General features: G+C 34.2%; 1 protein-coding gene across 1 annotated transcript; it reads left to right on the top strand.

Annotated features, from left to right (window-relative positions):
* Positions 1-10,784: 10,784 nt before the first annotated feature.
* Positions 10,785-16,919, top strand: LOC149775426 (G protein-activated inward rectifier potassium channel 4-like). The gene is made up of 3 exons (XM_089943749.1): positions 10,785-11,705; positions 13,074-13,652; positions 16,849-16,919. The coding sequence occupies exons 1-2, from the start codon at positions 10,875-10,877 to the stop codon at positions 13,638-13,640; spliced, it is 1,398 nt and encodes a 465-aa protein (XP_089799875.1). The 5' UTR covers positions 10,785-10,874; the 3' UTR covers positions 13,641-13,652; positions 16,849-16,919.
* Positions 16,920-27,414: the final 10,495 nt, after the last annotated feature.

Genomic DNA, 27,414 nt, shown 5'->3' with positions numbered 1-27,414 from the left:
ACCAGAATACTAGCAATTCGATGTGCGATACTTGCGTCATATCTCTCTCTCTCTCTCTCTCTCTCTCTCTCTCTCTCTCTCTATATATATATATATATATATATATATATATATATATATATATATATATATATATATATATATATATACTCTGATGCCATTATAATAATAATAATAATAATAATAATAATACCTAGTAGTAGTATTACTGTTGTGTTATTTTGATTATATTTATTTGTACTAATTCTTCATGATCATCATTATCAAAATCTTAAATATCATCAACATCATTATCATCGTCATTATTTAAACGAGTGCAATCCATGTGGTTACATGGCATTTACACATTTTCGTCGTACTGTCCATTTCTGATCCTCATAAAATTGCCTTAAGTAAGTCCATTTGTAGAAACAGTGATCAAAAGAAACCCTGTGCTTTTTAACGTCTGTCAACTGTCTTTAGGTGTTTGAAGGATGCCGAATTATATCACCTGTTACAGATATCGATTCATCAATCTGTTTCATATTATATGCCATAATACCCCTCCGCAGAGGGGCGCCTCCAGCCATGAAAAAGGTATCCTCGTGTAGTATGATCATTTCTAAAATGATATCGTTTTGAAATGATGTCGTTATGTTTTAAACTTCAATACACATCATTACAGTAAATCTTCAAGTCATCGTAAAGAACTATATTTATTTTCCTTTCTCGAATATATATATATATATATATATATATATATATATATATATATATATATATATATATATATATATATATATATATATATATTCCTGTCTTTTTTTTCAGGATGATTACTCTTCGGATGAGATGTCCATAAGTGCCAAACCTAGTCACTGAAACAAGCAATGTAAACCTTTTTTCCGCAGTATAGTTTTCCAAAGGTTACTTTTTACTTCATTGATACTTTTCAATATTTGTTGGTCTATTTATAGTGTAATTTTATTTTGTATTCTTCTTACACATTTTTATGCATTCTACATATCGTTCTTTTATGATCCAATGATAACTTTGCTTTTTGTGCGTATGTATTACTTGTTTTATCGTTATCTTGTTTTTATCAATTTAGACACTACATTAACTCAAAAAGGGGGTCCCGGGGGGTCGAGTGGTCGGAATCGCTTGCCTTTACCGATCATTGTCATCTCACCTCTGTCCGCGTGGTTTCGAGTCTCGGGCTCGGCCAGTGTGAGAATGTCAGAAGCATTGCCTGTAGCTGCCCAAGAGTCGGTGGTTCTTACTGGCTTTTCCCGGGTTCTTCCACGAGTTAAAATGGCCGCCATGTATGGTATACCATGCGCTGAGAAAAAAAAAATGGTTTTAAGCCCAAAACAACAACAACAAATTAAATAAAGTAAGTATTGATATTTGATCATACTTTGGTACATGATATTAGCCTAAACACACATGGCATATAAAGTCTTTGCCTGAACACTCGCTGCATTATAGTATGTTTGCCTAAACACTAACGGTATATCACGTATTTGCCTGAAAACACGGGATATCATGCGTTTGTCCAATCTCACACGGAAAATAATGTAACAATTACCAATATCCTCCTAATGTATGTAATTTATTTTCATCTCAAGATCAATATATTAAAATAAATATAGCCACTGCTGGGTCCAGGAAGGATTCGAATTTAGGGTGGGATAGGAAAAGGCCATAGAATAGTTATGGCTAATAATAACGATCAAGAAAACCATCCATGTATTTGCTTAACAACCTTAGAATATTTATGAGTAATAAAATCTATTTTACCTATGTATTTGTTTCAAATACATGTGCAGTAAAACCCCACTGAGTAATGCATCATTATTTATTCTAAGATAAAGGTCAATAAATACTATCGCACGTATCAATACAAACAAAGTCGTAAACTTTAAAAATCCACCGCATGCACTACTTTGTAATCACCTGAAACATCCACCGCATGCACTACTTTGTATTTCTTAATAGATTTGCGGTACAGAAACAGTTCAATGTGCAAACATCTTTTATTTCAAGCTTTCGGAACTTCGAAGAGACATCAAACAGATAATATATCAGATCATAAAAATCTGAGGTCAATAAGACAAAATTATTCATCAGTCCGAGCATTTATCTGTCATTCTGACACAAATCGCTATAACGATTAATCTGTCTCTCTCAATAGATATGTCTCATTTGCCCTCTTACTGACTTATCGTCAATCAGCGAAAGACTGTCGGGCCCTTTCACTGCGTACTGTTTCGTCGTCCTTCATCAATACTTAGCTAATGTCTTAAAAATTCTCAATAGATAACATAAGACGACTGATGCGCATTAATAACTACATGTTTTAATTACAATTACTGTGTAGGTTTCAACGAATTGTTGTAGATCATATAATGATTAATAGACTGCAAGTGCAAATTATTTTTTTTTTGAGTACAGCCCTACAATCGAGCTGTTGTTTGATATCTTACTAAAACTGAAGCGATAAGTGCTACAATTATAGCATGGGAAAAATCAGCAAACTCTGATTATTTAATGTAATCATCATCATAGTAGGAGTTGATCACTGAGTGGAGACCACGTGTTATCAGATGTGCCTCACATATAACCAAATGCAGTACAGTGTACATTTAAAGCATACTGATCAATATTTTAGTAAATTAGTCTTTTTTATATAAACGTAATGCATAGAATTAGAGACCTAAAGGTCTCTGGTTCGAAACTCGTCAAAGATGAAAAATCGTTGTCAATATGAAATAGCATTAATACTGTCTTCTGAACAGTATAGGATGAAATAAACTACCCAAGGGACAGCGACGCATTTCCTGATTTGCTGCACATCCATGACTTATGTCCATAAAATATATATGTAACCGTAAAAGCAGCGACATAAAACAGAAATGTATATACATGTGGAATAATGTTCCGCTCTACAGTTACTATGTACTATTGAAAGCTGGACAGGTATAGGGTGAAGTTTTGTGCAGCTGCAACGAGCACAATGAAGACAATATTGGCATGTCTATGCTGTGTTCATGCATTATGTCTAAAATTTCTTTACATAAGGTACAGTATTAGGAGGACAACGGCCTGCCTAAAGCAGACAGCTGATAGAAATGGCTAGTCGCATGTGCTCAAAATATAAAGTTGAACTAGTACATAGTACGCTAAATACACGGTTGTTCAAATAAGGAAAATGCTTATTGCCAGAATAGACAATAGTAATGTCTGAAAACCAATTCTTGAATTATAAAATATGGAAACAATTTTAAAACGATATCGGCAAGTTGTTTTTCCAAATTGCCTCTGAAGTCCAGGTAGACAAAATGACCAAGCATGAGTTAGCAGTCTTTTTTAGACATGCACATCTACAGAAAGACCAAGCTATATACTCTATAATAGAAATAACGGCAATTTAAGGTTATTTTAACAATACTTTACATATGCCAGACGAGGATTAAATTTCCAGGAAAACCAGTGATGCCCATGCAAAGTACAAAAATGTACAGCGGAACTTAAATATAAATCAAAGCGCGACACAAACTGCGAATACATCGACATTTGGGATGCCTCTGTAAGCTTCTGCAGTCTGCATTTCAAATGGAGAATAATGTACGCACAATTACAGCGAAAAGGTTTACAGATTAACAGCAATATAATCGAATGCAGGATTCACGGCTTCAATAATTAAGATTTGTGAGAATTTTTCCATAACATTTAATCTTATTTATAAGGAGCGTCATTAAAAATATTCGATAATCTATTTTTGTGAAAGCTCTGTTACGCTTGACGATAAGGCATGCGAAGAAACCCATTCAAGAAGAAAAAGTTAAAACTTTTATCAATGAAACAGGTTTTTAACATAATGAACAAAACGCAAAAAGAAAAGAGTGAAGACAAAAAACTTTGTAAAATTTAACAAATAATTTATTTCCCTAGAAAAACAAGGTAAAAATGAGAAAAAGAACTTACAGTTTCAAGAACCAAATCTAAAAAATAATCCAGGAATAATCAAAGAATTAAAAAATAAAAGTCTTAGTAATAAAAAGTTCGAAAACAAAACAGTGCTTTGTTGAATCACAGAAAATAATATTCCAGTGTTTGAATTCTGTGTAAATTTCGATAATGTCCTTGTCCAAGAATTAATTTAAAGCACAAACATTTCCAGGGAAAAATGATCTCTTGGAATCCAAAACATTTGAAGAAAACAAAATAATTAGCCAAAAATACTGCTCACAAGATAAAACACATGGATGTCTCCTGTATTAAGGCAAGTAATGTAATGACTATTCTTTCTCAAAACATCAATAATAAACCTAGCGACGACGCAAAACAGATGCCCGGATGCGGGTTAATCTTCCGGAAAGATATAGTTGATACATGTTATTTGTCAGGTACTCCAATTATAGCCTCGATTTCACTTTATGAATCTTACTCTGAGAATATTTTTTTTAAAAGTTGTTTACTTCAACTCATACCGACTCTGAATCAAGGTCATGAACTAGGTCAGCATTAGATACAAAGTTTCTATTATTAAATGTTATAAAAAACAGTCGGGTCAAATAGAAATGAACTGAATTTCTGGACAATGTCAAATCCATAAAACAGTTACATTACAATAGCATGTAATGGAGTAAATAGAAAAAAAACCTAACAAACAAACAATAAATTTAATAAAATATAAATTAAATCAATATACATAACACTTTGGAATTTGTATATTTTATTTTATCTTAATCTTAAATTTATTTTTCAGTGAAATTTACGTGTTAGATTAATATAATTTCAATGTATGTTGAAAAGGTTATTTGTACCATCTTTCAACGCTACTTTTAGTATTGCAAAATGACTTGTAACTAACTTCGGTAAATAAAAGAGATTGATGTCAGGACACATTCAAAATGTCAAAAAGAAAAAGACATAACTTATTTTTCAGTGTCTATTTGCTTTAAACCACATCATAAGGTATAAACAGCTATGCATAAAACAGAGAGCACTATAACGAATACACGAACAGTTATGCATAAAACAGAGAGCACTATAACGAATACACGAACAGTTATGCATAAAACAGAGAGCACTATAACGAATACACGAACAGTTATGCATAAAACAGAGAGCACTATAACGAATACACGAACAGTTATACAGTAAACAGACAGCACTATAACGAATACACGAACAGTTATACAGAAAACAGAGAGCACTATAACGAATACACGAACAGTTATACAGAAAACAGACAGCACTTTAACGAATACATGAAAAGTACAATAACAAGGATATCACAATGATTTTATCTTAACATGAAAATGATTATAATTTTGCGAGGATTGAAAAACAAAAATGCATAGAACAACTATTATATTCAACATGAGGTAACAACTACTTGGTGTTTGATCGATTGACTCCTACCATAGATCGCTAAACTTTAAAACACTCGTAGATGGTAGTAAATATAATGTAGACACTGATCGTGTCATTTGATTTTCAGCAGTTGACCTTTCCAATCCTGATCAACAAAGGAAATATTTTCATTAGCCAAAGAATGGAGATTAGAAACCCGGCATAAACAGACTAAAACATGTTAAAACGCAATCATCGTGGAGATTTCCAAAAGCATTCATCAGTGTTTGGATTTTTTAATTCAATTTTATGGCATGATAAACGGACACGGGTTGTAATCACAGTGCTTCTAAGAGGAACAAACATGGCAACTATTAAATCGGTACACTTTGAAAGGTGTACTGAATTTCACATTTGGTTCACTCCTTCGTTCTTTCCATATCACAATTTTATAGATTTTCATGTCATCAAAACCCCCCTGCGATCATACGCAGAAAATGCTATAATATATAAGAGATTGTGCTGACATTACAAGACATGTTGATACAATTAAGATATGGTGACGGTGAGTCCTACAATTTACTGGCAACATTATTGATGTAATATGCAGGGAAACTTTAAATGGGATGCTAACACCTGTAACAAGATATTTATCTAGAAAATTCAGGAAACATAAGACACGAGACTCCACAAACGAGAAAATATTTAGTTGAGTAGAGTAATTACGTAAAATTCAAACAGAAAACAACTGTACTCCTGAAAATGCAAGGATTGTCCTTAATTTCGCATATGCATACACATTAATGTATAACAATAAATAACGAAACAAAATGACATTTTTAACATGTTTAATCAGAAACGTTTTTAAACCTTAGACTGGGCCCGAATATCTTTCAAAACATCCCTTTTCTGCGGCCATGTTGGCATATCCGAAAGGCATTAATCATGATTCAAAATTCTTAAATAGTATGATTCGAATATTCCAACTTAATGTGCCACAAATACAACTATTTTGTTAAGAAAATAGTGATCATTTTTGGAATTATTTAAACGTGAAAAATAATGTCGATGCTTTCAATATCATTATATTTTTAACAAGATTACTTAGCAATTGCCGTACATTCCTTACCGACGAAAACTACTAAAGAACCGAGGTACATACCACTAAAAATAAACACCGCAGTATACCGGTATACTAGTAACACCGCGGTAAACCGGTATACTAGTAACACCGCGGTAAACCGGTATACTTGTAACACCGCGCACCTCTAATATGCATGTCTGATATTTTAATCGAAATTTCTATTGTTATTGCTAGAAATCTATGTTGACGTGATCGTTGTCTCAAGCTTTTTCTTTAATTATATCTTTCTAACATATGCTTTAAGGAACAACTGACTAAAAAACACAAAAAAATATTAACAAATTGTCATCTAGATGTGTGTATGTGTGTTGAACTGGATGTTTATCACCTTTGTCAGTGTACGCCATAGTTTTTTATTTTTCAGCTTTAATCCTTCGTGTGCTAGTTTTTGCAGTCTTACCCTAAACACTGCAGAATACTCGGATACACTGCGCTCCTATTGTAAACTATTCATTCGGTTGTCTTGTGGAATGCTTTCATTTAAATACAGAACACTCATAGAATGTGTTTGGTTGTTTTTGATTATACATCTGGTGAACGTTGCTCGTAGCGTTATTGATCAACATAACATAAATTGAATATCCATTTCACTTTTAAAGAAGCACTACTGTGTAATATGACAAATATAAATTCAAGAAAACTACGAAAACAGTGTTGTATTTACAAAAACATAACGTTCAGCCCCATAAGGTACACGTCAAACATTTGGACCGGCATAGATAATCTAAGTAAAACTTTCTGAGATCTGTAAATAGCACAAATGAATAATGTTTACATATTCGAACAAATGTGTACGTTGCCGTAGAAGCTCATGATTCCTTGTGTGCATTAAGATAATAGAAGATCCAGAAGAATAACTGTGTTTTGAGGAAAATCTGCCAATTCATAAGGGAGTATTTTGATCAAGAAGACGGAGAATGAAGAAATAGAAGACAGAACAAAAGATACAATAGAGCAACACGCTTTCAGCCTATATGAAAAATAGCTTAATGTAAGTTGATATAAGAGAATGAGGGACGTCTCAGAACCATTATACAAACGCGTACTTGTTATAGCATTAGAATCTAGATGGCACCATAATTTACAGTCCATGCTTGCTGCAAATTTAAATCACAATTATATTTTACATTAATGATGGAGGATATGTATTAAATATAATGAATAAGGTTATTGTTACTGAAAGTTAACGTCGAAAGTGAAGATTTAATTATATACTTTCATACTTTAAACCTTTAATTGAGTGCATGACTGCAGTGCATGCTAGCTACATAACTAAATCTGTTGTTTTTGCCATTAATATTGTTTAATTCAAAGAACTGTTGCTGTTAAACCACAATTCAGTTGCTTTACACAACATTTCTTTACTGTGGACTGTGCGTATCTTGGTCCCAATGATGGCCAAATGAGAAACATAACGTTCACATCTTCCAAACCATTTCATTCAATATTGTCAAACTGTCAAGAAACGTTCAAATTTAACGTTTTTAGTTAATGCTGTTTCGTATGCCTCTAAAGCAACCAAGCATTTTTTACATCAGCCAGGTTTGAAACTTATAATATTTTAAAAGTTTAAAATGGCAATTATAGTCAGACTTCAGAAATAAAATATCTTTCATATTTTCCACAATTGTTGTATTGTGGAGAATGAAATACTGTCTGTTTCAAAATTTGGATGTTAAGCTGACGAATTTAGGCGCCAGTGCGTTGCCTTGGAGTTGATCAATGCCACAAGTACATGTGATGTGACGAGTGGTTTGGTAGTGTTCCGCAACTTTTGGAGACACAAAAATGTTTAGTGACACCAATATTTTCAGGCAAAGGTACCTGGACAACCGAGTCTTTTGCATCGAAAAAAAATTGGTACATAAAATTCTCAATAGTCCGACTACGTCGACCCATTTGTAGTCTGTGATCGTGTAACTTCATTATTTTCTCTTGAGTCAGATTCAATAGTTACTAGATGTTTTACCAACTGTGACAATCTCGTTCGAACGTTTGCGATCACTCTTTTCGTATTTGGTCAATAGCTCTTTGGCGATTTCAACTCGAATCAGTTTTTTGGTCAGCCATTAAGAAACGCGCGACCTATCAAGCATAGACATTTTAACTAATTCTTCATTACGTTAAAAACAGCTGTCGAACTAATACCCGTGATTTTATAACTATCTTCCACTGTGCATCGACCTTCTTGATCAATTGTCCACGTCATAGCAGCAAATGTCCGCTGACCAATGGCAGACAAAGATCTTCCAGACTGTGTATCATCTTTCACGGATTCGAGACAATCCTTAAAACTATGAAACCACATCAACATTGCAGGATATGACATAATTACATTCATAAACATTACCTAAGTCGGACTTGAAATCAGGAAGAGCTTCTTTGACTTACAATAGATCCTTTGCTCAGTGGCAGGATTATTCTCCTTCTACGATTTAAAGTCACTGTAATTTACTTATGTTTCGTCATTCGCATATGCCTGCAGTTGTACAGAGTGATTCAATTCAGCTGTTGATCATTGTATCAATGCTATTTTGTCTATAAAATGGCATGAAATTTATTTACATTTTCAAGGGAAGTTATTTAAAAATAATCAGAACTTCAAATACCGTTCATATTATTCTGACTCCAGGGATAATCGCTTGCCTCCCTTTGGTATATAGGTGTCATTTTATGGCTATATGTGTATCTCCCATTTCTAATACAAACCCATGGATTTATGAGTTTAACTAAATGCTAACTTCTGATTGTCTAGCAAATCAATTCTCTTGCATCTCTAGTCCTTACCTTTTACCCTGTTCCATCTTTTTATTGGAAATTAGTGCATGGCCATGTTGATTATGACACTAGTGCACGAGTGCATTTCAATAGGCGACGTTACAATGTTCGATTCCAGCTTGGAACGAAATATAACACTCTAACAAGTTTGATATATTGATGTCATTCAGTTAAACAGTATTTGATATAATCGTGTATCCAAACACATGATGTGTGATCCAGAGATAAGTGATTTTTCTGCATTTTGGTATATAAGCGTCAGATTATGGTTATAACTGAATCTTTATGCTTTGCATTTTTCAACTACATTGGCTTCATAGGAACTAAATAATTGTACATTAATGTGTCTGAAGAAAATATTTTAAAAAAATACCAATATGTTTTAATAAGAAAATCATCACGATTAGAAGTTAACCGAATAATTTGCCTGCGAAATACACAAGCAAACAAAAGACTGCAGTACACTTTCTTTCCCAATGTAGATGAAATTTAGCTTTCCCATGTTGAAAAATCTGAGATGATTGTATTCAGCTGATCTTTAACTTTTCATATGTTTATTATATCTTTAAAACACGCACATGCAGTTATTTAATTTCTCGAATGAAATCTGTCCTCAAAAACTCTGCTAAATACGCCAGAAGCGAATATAATAGTTTTATTTAGTGTAATTCAATTGTTAACCTAAAATAAAATCTACGTTTCTTGGGGATGGAGATATTGCAGACTACCACACGCGAAATTAAAATATTTTAAACCAATTCGAAGTTGAAGCATTTAATTAACCATTACAAAATTATCAGCCAATGCATCCGTTCCAGATCGCAGCATCCAAAGGAAAATAAATAAGTCTACCTTAAATCTTTAAGTACTCTTTCATTTTCAATTTTGTAATGTTTTTCTTTATTTTTCTTTCTTTAGCTTCTCCTGTTTTTTATTCATCACATTTTATTTTTCTTTATTTCATTTTTATATGCACTTCTTCAGATTGTTATTTTAATGTTACTAGTTTTTAAAAACATAAAACAAGAATCAGAATATGTTATAGTCTTCTTACTACTAAATTCCAATCTGTCATAGTTTTCAAACTATTTAAATATTTATATGAGAAGAATTGTAAATGCTTTAGGTTTTTCATTCAATGCTTGGTTTCTTTTTATGAACTGAAATTTAAATTGATACAAATTATAAAATACAATGTGTTTAAACTTAACCAACGGATATTGCTGATGACACATTGCAATAGATCATCTTGGCAGACAGTGGGTGATTATGTCCTGCCAAACAAAATATTTCTGTTGTATATGTCGGGCCATCAAATACTGACAACCATCGATCACAATCACGCCGCTTGGCAGAGATGATTATCGCCGGCGTTATAAGACAAATTCTTCAACATTCAAGTTGACAGGTATGATCCCTTGAATTGTTCCTCGCATCATTGGCTATCGATGACTTCAAACATGTCAAATCTTCAGCAGACAACGATTTATAGCGCCCTTACACTCAACCCTTTCTTTTACAGACAATATTTTAACCCCCTGCGACACAAAAGATTGCTCAGTTCGAGGACAGCAGTCGAAGAGAATCTTAGATAGCAAGACAGCACAATATGCCAAAAGAGAGTGGACAAACCCGTGGCAATAATCGTGGCCATGCCAGCAGTGATGTGCAAGCATCGTTGAAGTCCTCAGAGAAATCCAAAAATAAATCCCGTCCGCCGAACTTATTTTTAGACTTCCATAACACCATGAAAGAGCCTTTGGACGAAGAAAAGAGCGACTTTCAGATGGTTGAATTTGCCGATTCCACAGAATCCACAAATGGATCTAGTAGCTTATACAGAGGATACCAAATGGGTAGGCCGTCTCTAGTTCGCAAAGGCGGAAAATACAGAATCGCCTATAAAGGTATTTCGGGCAAAGGAAAGCATTATCTACAAGACCTCTATCAGACTTGTATAGACTTGAAATGGCGATGGGTAATGGCAGTTGTTTTCATCGTCTTTTTCATTTCTTACCTCCTTTTTGCCATATTCTGGTTTTTAATGGCTGTAATCCATGGTGATCTGGCACATGTAGATGATCCAAATTGGACCCCTTGCATTTACAAGCTGAAAAACTTTCCAGACGCTTTACAGTTTTCAATAGAGACGCAAACCACTATTGGATTTGGGGTAATATACCCAAATCCCTCGTGTATCGCTAGTATTCCTTTGATGTATTTACAAGCAACAATTGGTTTTCTACTGGAGACAATATTGATGGGGTTTGTCCTCGTGAAGCTTGCAAAATCCAAACATCGTCGAAATACTCTATTATTCAGCAATACTGCCTGCATATGTAAGGAAGAAGGAGAACTAGTTCTACAGTTTAGGCTCGGTGATATGCGACAGTCGCATCTGGTTGACACTTCCGTGTATGGGATCTTCATCCGTGATAAGGTAATAGCTTCAATCGATTTTTAGTTTAACTCTCTCTCTCTCTCTCTCTCTCTCTCTCTCTCTCTCTCTCTCTGAATGATCATGTATTCTCTTTTGAATTTAATAAAAGTTAAAAATCGAAGATTCAGAAATTAATAAAACAATTCGTGAAATGACTGTAGTATGTAACACATCTATTATAAGCATATAGGTCAGAAATTAAACCACACAAATTTATTAAATATTAACACTAATGAATAATAAAGTAACAGCTTCGTATAACTGAATCTTTATAGTCCACTTTTGTAATTCCTGGAAGGCATATGAGCATGTATTGATTAGTGTCGCATATATTTCCATCATCACAAGGTCCTCTCTTCTTCAAACTCTTTAAAGTCAACAGCAATAGCCTCCGTGCATCTTGGTGTTGCCATTAAAAGGTCATCTCTTATTCAGACTGCTTAAAGTCGGCGCCTGTTTTCTCTGTACAAAGTGACGATGTTATTGCAAGGCCCTCTCAAACTCCTGAAAGTCAGCGACAGTTGTCTGTATGCAACTATCGTGGTGGTGTTCAAATATCTCAGTCTCTGTACGATGTAATGGCAAACCACAAACAGAGAAAGTAGATGACCCCACAAAACTGGCAGTCATATGAAGTCATTACACCAATATATGGTATCTGCATAACACTATTCTGTCGTTGAGATATGCAAAAAGAATCGGCAAGTATGTACGTAAACGTAAATTTTTTTACTAAAATAAGAAGAAAAGAATTGGGAATAGATACTTTACGCAACTATCAGCTATATGCACATATAAAAAGTGGCGCGATACAATTTTGTCATATTGTAATTTAGACTATGAAAAATACTCTTAGAAAATTCTTTATAAAGCAGTAGACTTTTTTGTTTTAAAGATTTACTTCCTGACCGTAAATTGGACAAAAGATGGTGTATTATATGCATATTTCACCAAAAAAATAAATTCATCTACGCAGATAGTGTTTGGTGATTTTTTTCTGAAGAATTATTTCGTGAGTATGTAAATTTTGATTAAGACATTGACCTTGTTTTCTTTTGCAGAGTAATATCCTTCAAACGTATATGTCTATGCAATTCGTTGTCGTTGTAATTTTCTCACAAGCACTGCAATTTAAATCATGGGTCAATTTACTTCCAGTGCAACATAAAATATTATAAAATGGCTGTACAATTAACAGCCGGTTTGAAAGGATACGGTAAAAGACAAATAACGACTATTTTTATGAGTAGGAAAATCTTGATATAAAAGTTGCTTTATTTTCATTTTCATAAATTAAATTGAAATGAATACAAACAATCTATGAAAATATACTCTAAAAATGTGTCCCTTTCTCTGTCTCTCTTCCAGGTATCAAAGGAGGGGACACGGTATCCCCTATTTCAACATCATCTGGATATTCAGGCACACGGGATGGATGATAGGGTCTTTTTAATCTGGCCCTTGGTTCTAAACCACAAAATCAACGAAGACAGCCCATTTTGGGACATGAAACCAGAAGAAATACTACACGCCAATAATTTTGAAGTTGTAGTAATCTTCGAAGGCATAATTGAGTCTACTGGAGAAATCTGCCAAGCTAGAACCTCCTACACATCCAAAGACATTATTTGGGGACGTACATTTGCCAATATGGTGGAGTTTGATGATGAACACGGAAAATGGCGGGCAAATTTTAAACTGTTCGAAGATCTAGTGCCATGTCTAATCCCAAAATGCAGCGGAAAAGAAATGCATATTTTGAAAAAAGCATTGGAGTCGGGTACTCAGATTGTTAGCCGAAAGGACGAAGAAGGCAAACCTTACTTTCGAAAAATATCAAGCCTCAGCAAATCCGAGGACTCATCCATAACTGATCTTGAAGACGCGCCAGAGAGAAATAAATCATCCGCTGAACTTACAGAAAAACAAGTCTGAATGATTTAAATGGTAAGATATAAGAGACTGATGTTTAGTTTCCTTGGATAACTGCATTTCTTTTCTCTTTGTCGATTTTAATGTGGTCTTTTCTGAGTGATTTGTAATAATTTTTTTTTAAATACAGATTCAAGTATTGCCACTCCACCGGCGTTGCTAGCATTCTTGTTGGATAAATGTGTATTTGTTTATCCAATATACGCTTTCAATGCACTGTTTTAGCTATCATTGTACGCACACAAAAATCCTACTAAGAGATGCATCTTATACTAAAACAACTCGGAACTGGGAACGGATTTAAAGCATGAAATGTTGATCTTTTATTGAATGAATCTGAGAAACTGAAACAATCATATTTATTTCTCTAGATCACCACTGATGTCTCCTCTGCATCAAACCTCCACTTATTAATCAGCCATCCTCTCCCACCTCTTCCGCTACTACCAAACCACTATTATTATTATTATTATTGCCACTGTTGTTACTACTACTGCTACTACTATTTAAGTGTATATGTCGCGGTGGCCAAGTTAGTTTGGAGTCAGACTAGTATTCAAGGGTGGCGGAATTCTAAACCCGTCCAGGCCAGCCCAAATCAGCCCCTCTGTGTATCCTTAGAAAAGTATTTTATATACCGTATACCTAAAAGTATATAACCAACAATGCAATAAAAGTGACGATAAAATCAGCACAAAAAAAAATCAAGGATATTTAAAATAATGGTACTATGCTATAATTGTGTAAATAATCAGCAAACTACTTATATTGTCATCTATGGAGTACTCTTCCTTTACTCAACAATAAATTAAACTTAGATGTAAAGAAAAGATAAAAAATAACGCATTATTTATGATGAGAATGTATATATAATGAGTCACTTCCCACCGCACCAAAAAAGTATCTCAAAGGAAACACTTCGAAATCAATTTATGACCAGCTAATCAATCAAGTCCAACATTGTACGAAATCTTAGTGTGTTGATTCATGTAGATCAGACGACAACGTGTCTTTGATCCCAATGTATATCACTGGTTAATGAATTGGAACGTTACATGTCAGCACAAGTATTTTAGACAAAACAGTAGAAAAGAAAATCCTTTGTGCAAGTATAAATGTTCGTTGCGGCATACTTGACAGCTGATGCATTTCTTTGTTAAATTTTAGATCATGTGCATATATAGTGAATGCTTCATCAGTACGTTGAGTATTAAATATGGCGCAACGTATTCAAATACAAGGTGAGTTGTTTCATTATCGTCGTCATCGTCGATGTCGTTGATGTTATCAGACGTATTTATTATTATTATTATTATTATTATTATTAATCTAACTATCGTCATCTTAAAGTAGCAAAAGTGTTGTTATTCTTATTTCTTTATAAGAAGATTTGCAGGGTGGATTATGTGACAAGTGTGTAATCGTCAGATCCCTTGTGGATTCTCCAGAATTTCGAAGGTACCTTATCAAAAACATTTCCCCAAAAGTTTTAGTGGTCAACCAATAACAAATAGCAGCCTTTGATGGATGAGTGATGACCACCACGTGGCCAAATGACTTGTTTGACTTCAACACTAAGCAGCGAATCAACACGAGATCCATGTCATAAATGCCCGAAAGGAATCGGATGAATCCCATAATTGATTGGATTCCACCTCATTAGCGGATACTAGAGAGTATGGAATGAAAACAATTAGATGTTACTGAGATTGTGTCCGTTTCTGCAATTGGGAATTTGACGTAATTGTAGAAAACGACACAATATTGGTGATATCCGAGTTCAGCATATTTTCATTGCGATATCCAGCTTCTACGACTTAATAGTAGAAATTATTAGAAAGGAACAACCTTTAAGCCACGATATTGTCATAATCACAAGAAACTAGCGTGGGTCCGACTATTTCCAAGCAAATGTGTGAGTTTGGTTTTGTTTGGTTGTTTTATGGCACAGGGTTATAGGGCCGAGGATTTGAAGCAAAATGCATTGCCCAGTGATAAAAAGCAGTATTTGACTCAGGCTGGTTAGATGGTAGGATTCGAACTCCCTCCCTTCTGGTTGCGAGCCTCGATCGTTAACCACTGAATCGCCGAAACTCAGCAAATGTAGGAGAAAAAATAATCTGTCCAGTAAATGGTTAGAATTGACACTAATCAGTCGAAAAAGCTTGATTAAAGAACGTAGTTCGGCCTCCAACATCGAAATGCATCGTCGTAATATTTATTTAAAAAATATTCCTAACGATACAACTTGTCTTCAAATTACGTTATTTCCGATTATCCAGCTGTAATATCTAAGAGGATAAGAGAAAACAGAAGAGGAATGAGGAGAAGGAAGAAGAGGAATTTTCAGAAGGAAGAAGAGGTCCGTCTACACATTTTTCATATATACATTCATGATGAAGTGCTTCCTTTCCAGAGAATAATACCTTAGCGATGTTTAATGACTGGTAGAGGATGCAGCATGTTGAAGCAATCTTGACTGGTGCACAAATGTACTATTAAAGTTGTTATTGAAATATATGATGATCTGTCATATTTGTTAACCTACTCGTAATGACCACAAGCGTGTTCTCCAAGTGTTCTCTACCTCGTTACTTTGGGCATTCTCGGTGGAAAAGGTTTTGATATTGGTAGCTCAAATAGTATTGATATCATTCACAAAAACAGGCTTCACAGTTCTTTATGTACATGATTTCTACTCCATCACCGTGAACACTTTATAATTTTTATGCATAGTTATTTTTTTTAAAACTGAATGTAGGATGAAAAAAGAGAAGATATGCAAATCCTTTTAAGAGAAAATTAAACATGACTGGTCTGAATATTTGTTCCGAGCTCAGTCGGAACTGATGTTTTTTCTCAGTAACATTTTAAAATTGTTTTCTCAAATTCAACAAAGCGCAAACGTTGAGAAATATCTATAAAGAGAATACAAATTCAATCGAAGACCATCATATCACGCCACTAATATATATATATATATATATATATATATATATATATATATATATATATATATATATATATATATATATATATATATATATATATATATATATATTAAATACTGAATAATCATGTTTACAGTTCGTCTATGTTAATGTATTTTGTTCTGTATTATCTTACTAATGTATCATCATCGTTGTCTTTATTGTCTTCATCGTGATGATGATGATGATGATGATGATGACTTATTATTATTTCATTTCAGATCCCAGTGAAATCAGATAAACGTCCGATGACTCAAACTTTAATTATAATAAAGAATGTGTTATTTTACAAGTTTTTTTTTCTTCAATCTGGTTTCCAATAGTTGACACAAACATAAACTGTACCTCTAAAAATATATCCGCAGACTTGAGCTCCGATGAACTACTTTTTCTTTCTTGTTTCTTTGTTCCTTCTTCATTCATTCTGTTTAAATCATTCATTCTCTTTATTTTACTTTAATTTACGTATTCTCTCTGTCTGTCTGTATGTCTGTCTATTTTTGTTACCTCTTTACATCGAGCTAGTGAAATACAAGCACATGCTACATTCAAAACTTGTCAACTTCAGTCTTCTGCCACTTCAGTGTCTAAGTGGGTGTTTTTACAGCTTTTACCCAAATATGTTTGACTTAGTCAAATGTTTGAGAAAAAATAAATCTAAAGAAAACGAGAAAACAAAATCATGCATAGTGTTTTGATAGGATACACACCATACGGCTCCAGTTCCTCTGCCACTTAAATATTCTGCCGTAAGCCAAAATAATAAGAACGTTAATCTTCTAATGATACAATTTCAAAACGAGTTTTTCTTTATGGTGCAAGAAAGAATCGTGATAGTCCAGTCGTTATCGTGCGGACCCCATGACTAAAAGAGTGAGAAATCGGATCCTGCCCAGACCAGACTCTGTTGGCCATAGTGGTGTCTATGAACAAGGCTTTTCACTAGAATTTTCTTGGTGAGATAAAACCTTTCATGTTTTGTTGACCAATCAGACAGGATAGAAAAACTGGTGACAGCAGTTTAAGAAAATATGCAAGAAATTGTCATTCTTTACCTAGGTTTCTGAAAGGCGGTCCTTCTAAGATCTAGTCTACTTTTAGCAAGAAGAAATTAAAACATAGTGTACCAACTAAACATAATTTGATTGTTGTTGTTGTTGTTGTGGGGTTTAACATACCAACATTGGCCGAATCCAAGACTCGAACCCAACAGACAGAGGGAAAATGTGATCAGGATGATCAAAGCGTCTCACGTCAAATAGAGCACATGTCTAATCAGCAACACTTTTGCTTGCTGACATCAAGTGTGATTGCTTTCTTTTAGAATAAATTATGTCACTCAGAAATTATACCAAATCCTCAAAGGCAACCCATAGCTCGTTAGTGACAATGAAAGAACTAAAAACATTTATGCTGTTTCAAACAACAAGGTGTAGGCAAAGGCTCAAACCACTGAACCGCACCGTAATGAGATTAAGTCACTGAAAACCCATTCGAGGTTTATTGACAAACGAAAAGGAAACACTGCATACTGTCATCGGTAAACTTCGCGTCGAGCTGAATTTTTTGGCTAAAATTATTTTGTGGTTAGAGCGTCCGCCTCGGATGCCAGAGGTCGCGGGATTGAACCGGCCCCAGCCGAGTCATACCAAAGACTTATAAAAATGGTACTAGCAATTACTTCGCTTGGCGGTCAGCATAAGATGTTGGTGTTAGGACTGGTCGGCCTGGTGTCAGGATAATGTGGATGGATGGCACATGATTATACATGTCTGCTGCATGATGCCCCAGTGATAGACATCAGTATAAACTGCCATAATGCAGACATAGTAGCGATATGACTGAATTTTTTTTACAGCTACGTTAAAGGAAAATAAAAAATTCTAATTACACCACTGGTTGTGATGAACACCGATCTCCACTGAGGCAAAGCAGAGACCTGGCTACCACGAAACAGTTTGTATACCGCGGTATCTCTGAACATACCGGGATACGTACCACGGTATACCGCGATTAGGAACCAACAATTAAATGTTTTGGAGCAGGAGCCTGATGTCTTATTCTTAAATTTCCGTATGTCAATAGCTGGAAAAATATATTGCTCGTATTAATAGCAAAAAAGCACCTTATTATATCCGTTGTGTTATTTGAACAAAAATTATTTCTAGTGAGATAAAAAAAATATAGCACAAAAGAAAATAGTAGTCCCCCAACCACGAAAATTAAATTTCTGTACGTTATAGTAGATGAATTTGCTATGTGTATCCTAATTGCAATAAAAATTATAATCCAAAAACTGTAACTAAAGTGGGATTATTATGCTTACGTTCGTGGATGACACCGTGTGGAAGGCATTGTTATCACATTCAAAGATTTCTTGATAAAATGAAGTGTCCACACTGAATCCTGCAATTTGCAAGGTACACTACTGTTATAATAGAAAAACTTTGAAAGGGATGACAACACTCGGGCAAGATAATTGTCAGAGAAAGCAAGTAAACAAAACATGATTACTCGGTAAACGAGAAAGTATAATATATTATAAACAGAAAACAAATGTTCTCTCGAACATCTTAGGATGATTCGCATACTTACAAAGGAATATTAACGCATTAACATACGCTAGTAAATAATAAAAAAATTTTAATCGACAATTTGTCTAAACGTTGGATTTGGCCCGAAAATCGTTCATAATAGTGGCCACCGCGTTGGCATACATGACACGTGTCAAACGTATGATAAATGGATCACAAATATAATTATATTGTAATATTCGAAATTAATTAGTGATAAATAAAAATATTTTGTGAAAATAATATCTTTTATAAAAATTATTTTGTTATGAAAAATGAAAACACGCTGCTAATATCATTAAATTCGTAACAAGCTTACTCAAGAATTCCTTACTGACAGGGAAAAGTACCATATTACTTACCTCCCCAAAATATACCGCGTGAAATATCAGTGCAGTCGGGAATATATAGCAGAAAACTAACGATTATGTCGTACATAACGCCTATATATAGAACAAAACTAACGATTATTTCGTACATAATGTCTGATGCTTAATGATGTATGTACAAAGCGTACATTTATCGTTGCGTTATTCACAACATTTTGAGAGGATGGAAGACAAAATGCGTGTTAATTTCAACGATATATGATAAGTTAAAAAATGGTTGATTTGCTTCTTTCTGATTCTTTTCAGCATTCTGACATTCCTGAACAACAAAACTGGAAAGAAATTGTATGATTTATATATATATATATATATATATATATATATATATATATATATATATATATATATATATATATATATATATATATATATATATATATATTTATAATTAGGCCTTTGTATAGCGCCTAATCTTTAGAAGCTCTAAGAGCTTTACAACATTAGACAACACCTATAAGATAAAAACATAATAATATTATTACAAAAACAAACACCATGAAATTAGAAAAACATTAAAAAATAAAAAAAAACATGCTGAGATACATGTGTCACGTGATACATCTGGATCATAGTGGATATTTGCAATAATTTAAGCTTTATTCTAAAAAGCGTATTATATTCCTCTTCAGTAATTTGGTTAATAGCTCCTGAAATGCACCCGATTTCTTTATTGGAGATGTTTACCGACACGTTTTCTTCGACATTATTATTGACGTTTTCTTCTTTGACATTACTATTGACTATTTCTTCTTTGACATTGTTATTGACGATTCCTTTTTTGACATTGCTATTGACGATTTCTTCTTTGACACTGTTATTGACGATTTCTTCTTTGACATTGTTGTTGACGATTTCTTTGAAATTATTATTGACGATTTTTTCTTTGACATTATTGACGATTTCTTCTTTGACATTGTTATTGACTATTTCTTCTTTGATATTGTTATTGACTATTTCTTCTTTGATATTTTATTGACGATTTCTTCTTTGACATTGTTATTGACTATTTCTTCTTTGATATTTTATTGACGATTTCTTCTTTGACATTGTTATTATTAACAGTGTCCATTTCTTCAGTCTCATGAAAGGCCAAATCCAAGTTTACTTGCTGAAATTCTGAATTTTCTATCAAAGCTGCTTTCTCAAACATTTGTGGAGGGGTGTAACGACGTATATCTAGACCAAATCTATATCAGGTCCCAGGTGGCTTGCTTCTCAAAACGCTTTTACAGTGGATATTGTTTATTAATCCATTTTATTTTGAGAATTTTCTGGATCAGCTACTTCCTTGAGACGTCTTTGTTCATTTTGCAGACTTTGGCTTATATTGACAGCTGAAGTGACGTCATGGTAGTTGATGAACAACCCGTCTGAGATATTATCTTGAATGAGACCACTGTATTTTTATGTTCAGCGATGACTCAGAATGGTAAAATAAAGAGTCCAGTTCTGAGGTGTAGAAATAATCTAATGATCGACACATGAGGCTGTCTTTGTTCCGCAGTTTTGTTCTAATAAACGTTACGAGTTCTATGCTCTTAAAATAAGTAACAGATAAAAGAGAAATGCAACAAGCTTTGTAAAAATTAACAAATACAGTTTAATACAGAATGCAACAACTGTAATTCAATTCACGTTTAAAACTAACCACATTCTTTATATAAAGTCAGCCAATACAAACCTTTGCCACATGCTCCTCAGTGAAATGCCCCTTCCTTAACAGACCAATGAGAAATTGTAATAATAGATCACAGGCATGCAATGTATAATGCTAAAGATGAAAGAAACTGCCCGCAATTACAGTATGTTGACAAAATGCAAGTATTCCCAACTCAAGTTTTTTTGAAGGTGTACCCCTTGGGGTTAGTAGTATTAATTGTGATTACTTTATTAGATAATGGGTAGATGACACTTAGTATGGCCTCTTATTGTTAACACCTGCACAACATTAGACTACACATTATATGGATGCATTAGGCACTACGGCATAGTTACCCCGAGGGCCAATTTAATAATAAATGTTTGCCACAGGAAAATATATAAAATTTAATTACTAAATTTTCTGATTAGGAAAAACGATTGCCATGCACTCATTTTTAGCCATCCCAGCAATGCAGGCAACATTTTCTTTTTACACGTGAACTACAAGTAAAAAGGGTGATAACTCTTTTAACAATCACTAAGGCATGATGATTTATCAATGCATGCATCTGTAGCTCATGAACATAGTATGTAAAAGTTTCATAACAAACCATAAAAAATTTCAAAACATTGTATTCACAATATTCTGTCCGACTGAATTTTGCTGCAGAACTAAATGAACAATAACTCTTATAATAGGAAGAGGAAAGTGATCTGTTGATTTGAGTATCTTCAAATGATGACCATAACATGCACAAACTCTCAGGGTGATCCACTTAAAAGTTTAAGATTTGCTGTATTCACAAGATTGTGTCATACACTACATCAAGCTCTAAACAAAAAAGGGCAATAAATAAAATGAAACAAAAATTGCTGTTGTTGTTGTTATTGTTGTTGTTGTAGGGTTTAACACCATTTTTCAGCACACAATAGGCTATACATGGCAGCCAGTATTAATGGTGGAGGAAGAACCTGGGAACACCCCGGAAAGAACCACCGACCCGCGAGAAGCTACTGGCAAGCTTTCTCACATATCCACAACAAAAATTGCATAAGTGATTTGCAAATTTCTTCATCTTCAAATGATGATCTTAACATTTCCCCAGCTTTCATGGCGATGCTTTGACATCTGTGAGATCTGTTGCATTTATTTGATTAAGTTACACATTGCATTTTCAGCAGCAAGGTAAAAAGGGAAATAACTCTTGTACAAATTGTGAGAACACAAATTTGAACATGTGTTAATTTTTCGCTGATTACCATATTTTCAAAATTTCCAGGCAATGTATACGAAATTGTGTGACTATTTCTGCAAAGAATAATGTGTTAATATCTGCATCTTAGGTGATGACCATAATTAATATTTACCTGCTTTCATGGTAATCCATAAAGACTATAGATCTAGCTGTGCTAATGAAATGTGCCATACACTGAAGTGCAACACTAAACTTGACTTATTCTCAATGGACTGTTGATATGATTACTCATCTTACCCAGGGTTGAGAAGTATTCATATGCACAGTATTTAAATAATGTATGGTAAAATATATGCAACAGCAAGCCATCCAAAACTGCAGGACTAATGGTGCTAATTAAATTGTGTGTGTGCGCAATTTGGATTTTTAATGTAGCTTTAACAATTTTTCAGTCATATTATTAAGATATCTGTGGTTTAACAGTTTATAGTGATGTCTAGCACTGGGGCATCATGATGCATACATGTGGCTTGAGAAATTCTTTGAGAGGCAACAAATATGGCTTACCTTTATCATCATTCATTTGTAGCTTATTACACCTCATCAGTGATGTAACATCAGAGATGCACTTTTCTATGCTTTAGATGGTGGAAGCAACTTCATTTGGACAGGTACATTTATACAGTTAAGTGTCTTCAGCATACAACTTGTGGGACACAGGTGATTTATGATACTCGATAGGGGCTGTAAGGAAGAAAGAGAATTGGTCCTAGAACAGAACCCTGTGGAACACCATAATAAAGGTTATCTGGACTGGAATGTTTACCATTTACTGAAACAATTTGATTTCTTTCAGTTAGGTATTACTTGACCCATGTGAAAGCAGTTCTGTGGATTCCAAAAACGTGCTGCAGATATCACAGTCAATTGTATCAAATGCTGTTAATAAGTCTGTGAGTGTGAGAACTCTTGCCATCATCCAAAGCAGACAGAGGGTCACTGACAAATTTGTATTGTGATACACTCAACAAGTTGACTGGAAATTACTGAAAGGATTATGTAAATGTAAGTGAGATGCTAATTTGAGACAAACTTTTTCTAAGACTTTTGACATAAATGAGAGGTTAGAAAGAGATTGTTGGGGTCAAGTGTAGGCTTTTTCAAAAGGGTCTTTACAATAGAAGTTTTAAATAGTGATTGACAAACACCAGTAGAAAGAGAAGTATTTATGATTGACAGCATAGTATCCAGACACTCAAATAGCAGTGATGTCGGAAATGGATCAAGTTCACATGACTTGCAGGTACACTTCTTTAGGACTAGTCGTAAAAAAATCTGTACATTGAGGCTAAGATGTTGTAAAAGGGAGTTGTTGAAATTCTCTATCATAAAGGAAGTTGTTGATATTCTCTATCATAAAGGGAGTTATTGAAATTCTCTATCATAAAGGGAGTTGTTGAAATTCTCTGTCATAAAGGGAGTTGTTGAAATTATCATAGCTGTAAGGTGAGGACGGGTCAGGCTGAGATGTTGTAAAAGGGAGTTGTTGAAATTGTCTATCATAAAGGGAGTTGTTGAAATTCTCTGTCATAGCTGTAAGGCGAGGATGGGTCAGGCTGAGATGTTGTAAAAGGGAGTTGTTGAAATTCTCTATCATAAAGGGAGTTGTTGAAATTCTCTGTCATAGCTGTAAGGTGAGGATGGGTCAGGCTGAGATGTTGTAAAAGGGAGTTATTGAAATTCTCTATCATAAAGGGAGTTGTTGAGATTCTCTATCATAAAGGGAGTTGTTGAAATTCTCTATCATAAAGGGAGTTGTTGAAATTCTCTGTCATAGCTTTAAGGCGAGGATGGGTCAGGCTGAGATGTTGTAAAAAAGAGTTGTTGAAATTCTCTATCATAAAGGGAGTTGTTGAAATTCTCTATAATAAAGGGAGTTGTTGAAATTTTCTATCATAAAGGAAGTTGTTGAAATTCTCTATCATAAAGGGAGTTGTTGAGATTCTCTATCATAAAGGGAGTTGTTAAGATTCTCTATCATAAAGGGAGGTGTTGAAATTCTCTTTCATAAAGGGAGTTGTTGAAATTCTCTGTCATAAAGGGAGTTGTTGAGATTCTCTATCATAAAGGGAGTTGTTGAGATTCTCTATCATAAAGGGAGGTGTTGAAATTCTCTTTCATAAAGGGAGTTGTTGAAATTCTCTGTCATAAAGGGAGTTGTTGAAATTCTCTATAATAAAGGGAGTTGTTGAAATTCTCTATCATAAAGGGAGTTGTTGAAATTCTCTATCATAAAGGGAGTTGCTGAAATTCTCTACCATAAAGGGAGTTGTTGAAATTCTGTCATAAAGGGAGTTGTTGAAATTCTCTATCATAAAGGGAGTTGTTGAGATTCTCTATAATAAAGGGAGTTGTTGAAATTCTCTATCATAAAGGGAGTTGTTGAAATTCTCTATCATAAAGGGAGTTGTTGCAATTCTCTGTCATAAAGGGAGTTGTTGAAATTCTGTCATAAAGGGAGTTGTTGAAATTTCCTATTATAAAGGGAGTTGTTGAGATTATCATAGCTGTAAGGTGAGGATGGGTCAGGCTGAGATGTTGTAAAAGGGAGTTGTTGAAATTCTCTATCATAAAGGGAGTTGTTGAAATTCTCTGTCATAGCTGTAAGACGAGGATGGGTCAGGCTGAGATGTTGTAAAAGGGAGTTGTTGAAATTCTCTATCATAAAGGGAGTTGTTGAAATTCTCTGTCATAGCTGTAAGGTGAGGATGGGTCAGGCTGAGATGTTGTAAAAGGGAGTTATTGAAATTCTCTATCATAAAGGGAGTTGTTGAGATTCTCTATCATAAAGGGAGTTGTTGAGATTCTCTATCATAAAGGGAGTTGTTGAAATTCTCTATCATAAAGGGAGTTGTTGAAATTCTCTATAATAAAGGGAGTTGTTGAAATTCTCTATCATAAAGGGAATTGTTGAGATTATCATAAAGGGAGTTGCTGAGATTCTCTATCATAAAGGGAGTTGTTGAGATTCTCTATCATAAAGGGAGTTGTTGAGATTCTCTATCACAGCTGTATGGTGAGGATGAGTCACGCTGTATGATGCTGTCAAGTTAATCTCTGGTTGTTTTCACTTTTCTCATGAAAGAAATTAGCAAAATGATCTGGTAGACTGTCTGGGGAAATTGTTGTTGGAAACGGTGTAGATTCCAATAATTTGTCCATGATGCAGAACAGCTGTTTGCAGCTGGTAGTCTCAGACATTTTTGTACTGAATTAGGTGGATTTTGCTGCATGAACTATATTGCAACATTTGTTTGGCATCTTCATAAATCTGCTTATGTATTGTCAGACCAGATGCCAGCCACTGTCTCTCCGCTGTATGATGTTCCCTCTTGGTGGCATGCAGCTTGTTGCTGATGCTGTAGGGATCAGACACCAAACCACCCATTAAACCACCAATAAAAGTTTTAGGCCATTTATCATATTAATAGCAACCCACTTTATTATTACGGGTGTGGTACTTAGATGCATCCATTCACTAGGTTGTATTATTTTCGGTAAAATAGCTTATATATACTGCGTATAAAATAAAACAAACTATATGCTAATGAGCTAAACACAAGTACTTAATGAAGAATGCATTGGTGCCATTTTTCCCCATTTCAAAATCTTGCATAGGATCTAAGCAGCAAGAATTGCAAGTTACAATGAGGCTTTACATGTGCAGGAGCGGATGCTGACACACAAATTAGGAATAATACATTTCCAATCTGATTCACCTAGAGATCTCTGACAAAATAGAGATCTAACAGGCACTGATAAAAGTCCATTCTCTGGTGACTTTGGAATTCCTGGTCCACTTACCTGGATTTCCCTACCAGACAAAGCACTGCATTTCATGACAGGGAAAGTTATTACTTATAATGCTATGTTCTGAACATCTTTCACTTTCAGATTTATGACTTTCTGATGTGTGAGTCAAATGGTCCAAAAAAGTTAAATCTCATATTAGTTCCCATCAGATTGCCATTGCTCAAAGAATCTTATAGCCCGATGCCCAGGGCTCATCTAATTTCAGATTGGGCCCTTCTGGTATTGAAAGTGACATGCCCATTGCACTTGTAAAAAGAAATTCTTAATTGTCTAAGAAAACACTGATCATGCTGAAGAAAATTAGAGATTTTTCAAGTTGATAAAAGACCAGCACAAATTTTAATATTTATCCCCATATATGCCCTTACCCATGTGAAGATCATCTGCTTTCTGTACTTCTATCAAAAGCTGCAAACTTTGTGTAAAATGTGAAATGTGGAGCATGTGATCTGTGAATGGGGAACTGATTGCCTTGGTAAACTTACAATTAAAGCCCAATTGCCTTTAACATGATTCATTCTCATATGACAAAAATGTCATTTTTAAGGCCACATACTGCACATACCGTTTTATAGTTGAAATCTACTGCCTGTGAATTTTAGGATTTTTTAATTAAAAAAATTGAAAAATAAAAGAAAGAGATAAAAATGGCATCTTTATGTGGATCTAGGCATTACAAATACCAGCCAGAACCAGTCTACTGTTTTACAGAATTTTTCCAGCAGTCATTGCAACCTGTGCAATGATGGGTGGCTAAGTAATGGGATTACAGCTAGTATGTGTTCACAAAAAGCTATTACATGCTTATCTTACTGTTGTAATATGGAGAGTTTAGGAGAAATGTTAGATTTTTTTGAGGCGTTGTAAGTAATAAAAGAACCAAAGGTGGTCCATGATGACTTTTGATTCTTTGATTAAAAATTGGTCTTCCTTTGTTGGAGGTGAGATAATTTGGTTAGACTGACCAAAAAATGTTTGTGGCAGAAACACTTCAGTAAAGCAACATTGGTCAAACATATTAAGTGGCACCTATGAACAACAAAAAATACTGCTGATCCAATGAGTAAGGATGACACTGATAAAGTGGTTGACATCAGGACCTGAAGGAAAACATT

The sequence above is a fragment of the Sinohyriopsis cumingii genome, chromosome 19 (assembly GCF_028554795.1).
Source record: "Sinohyriopsis cumingii isolate HCF-2022 chromosome 19, ASM2855479v2, whole genome shotgun sequence".
NCBI classification, from domain to species: domain Eukaryota; kingdom Metazoa; phylum Mollusca; class Bivalvia; order Unionida; family Unionidae; genus Sinohyriopsis; species Sinohyriopsis cumingii.
This window is presented reverse-complemented; position numbering and strand designations above follow the sequence as displayed.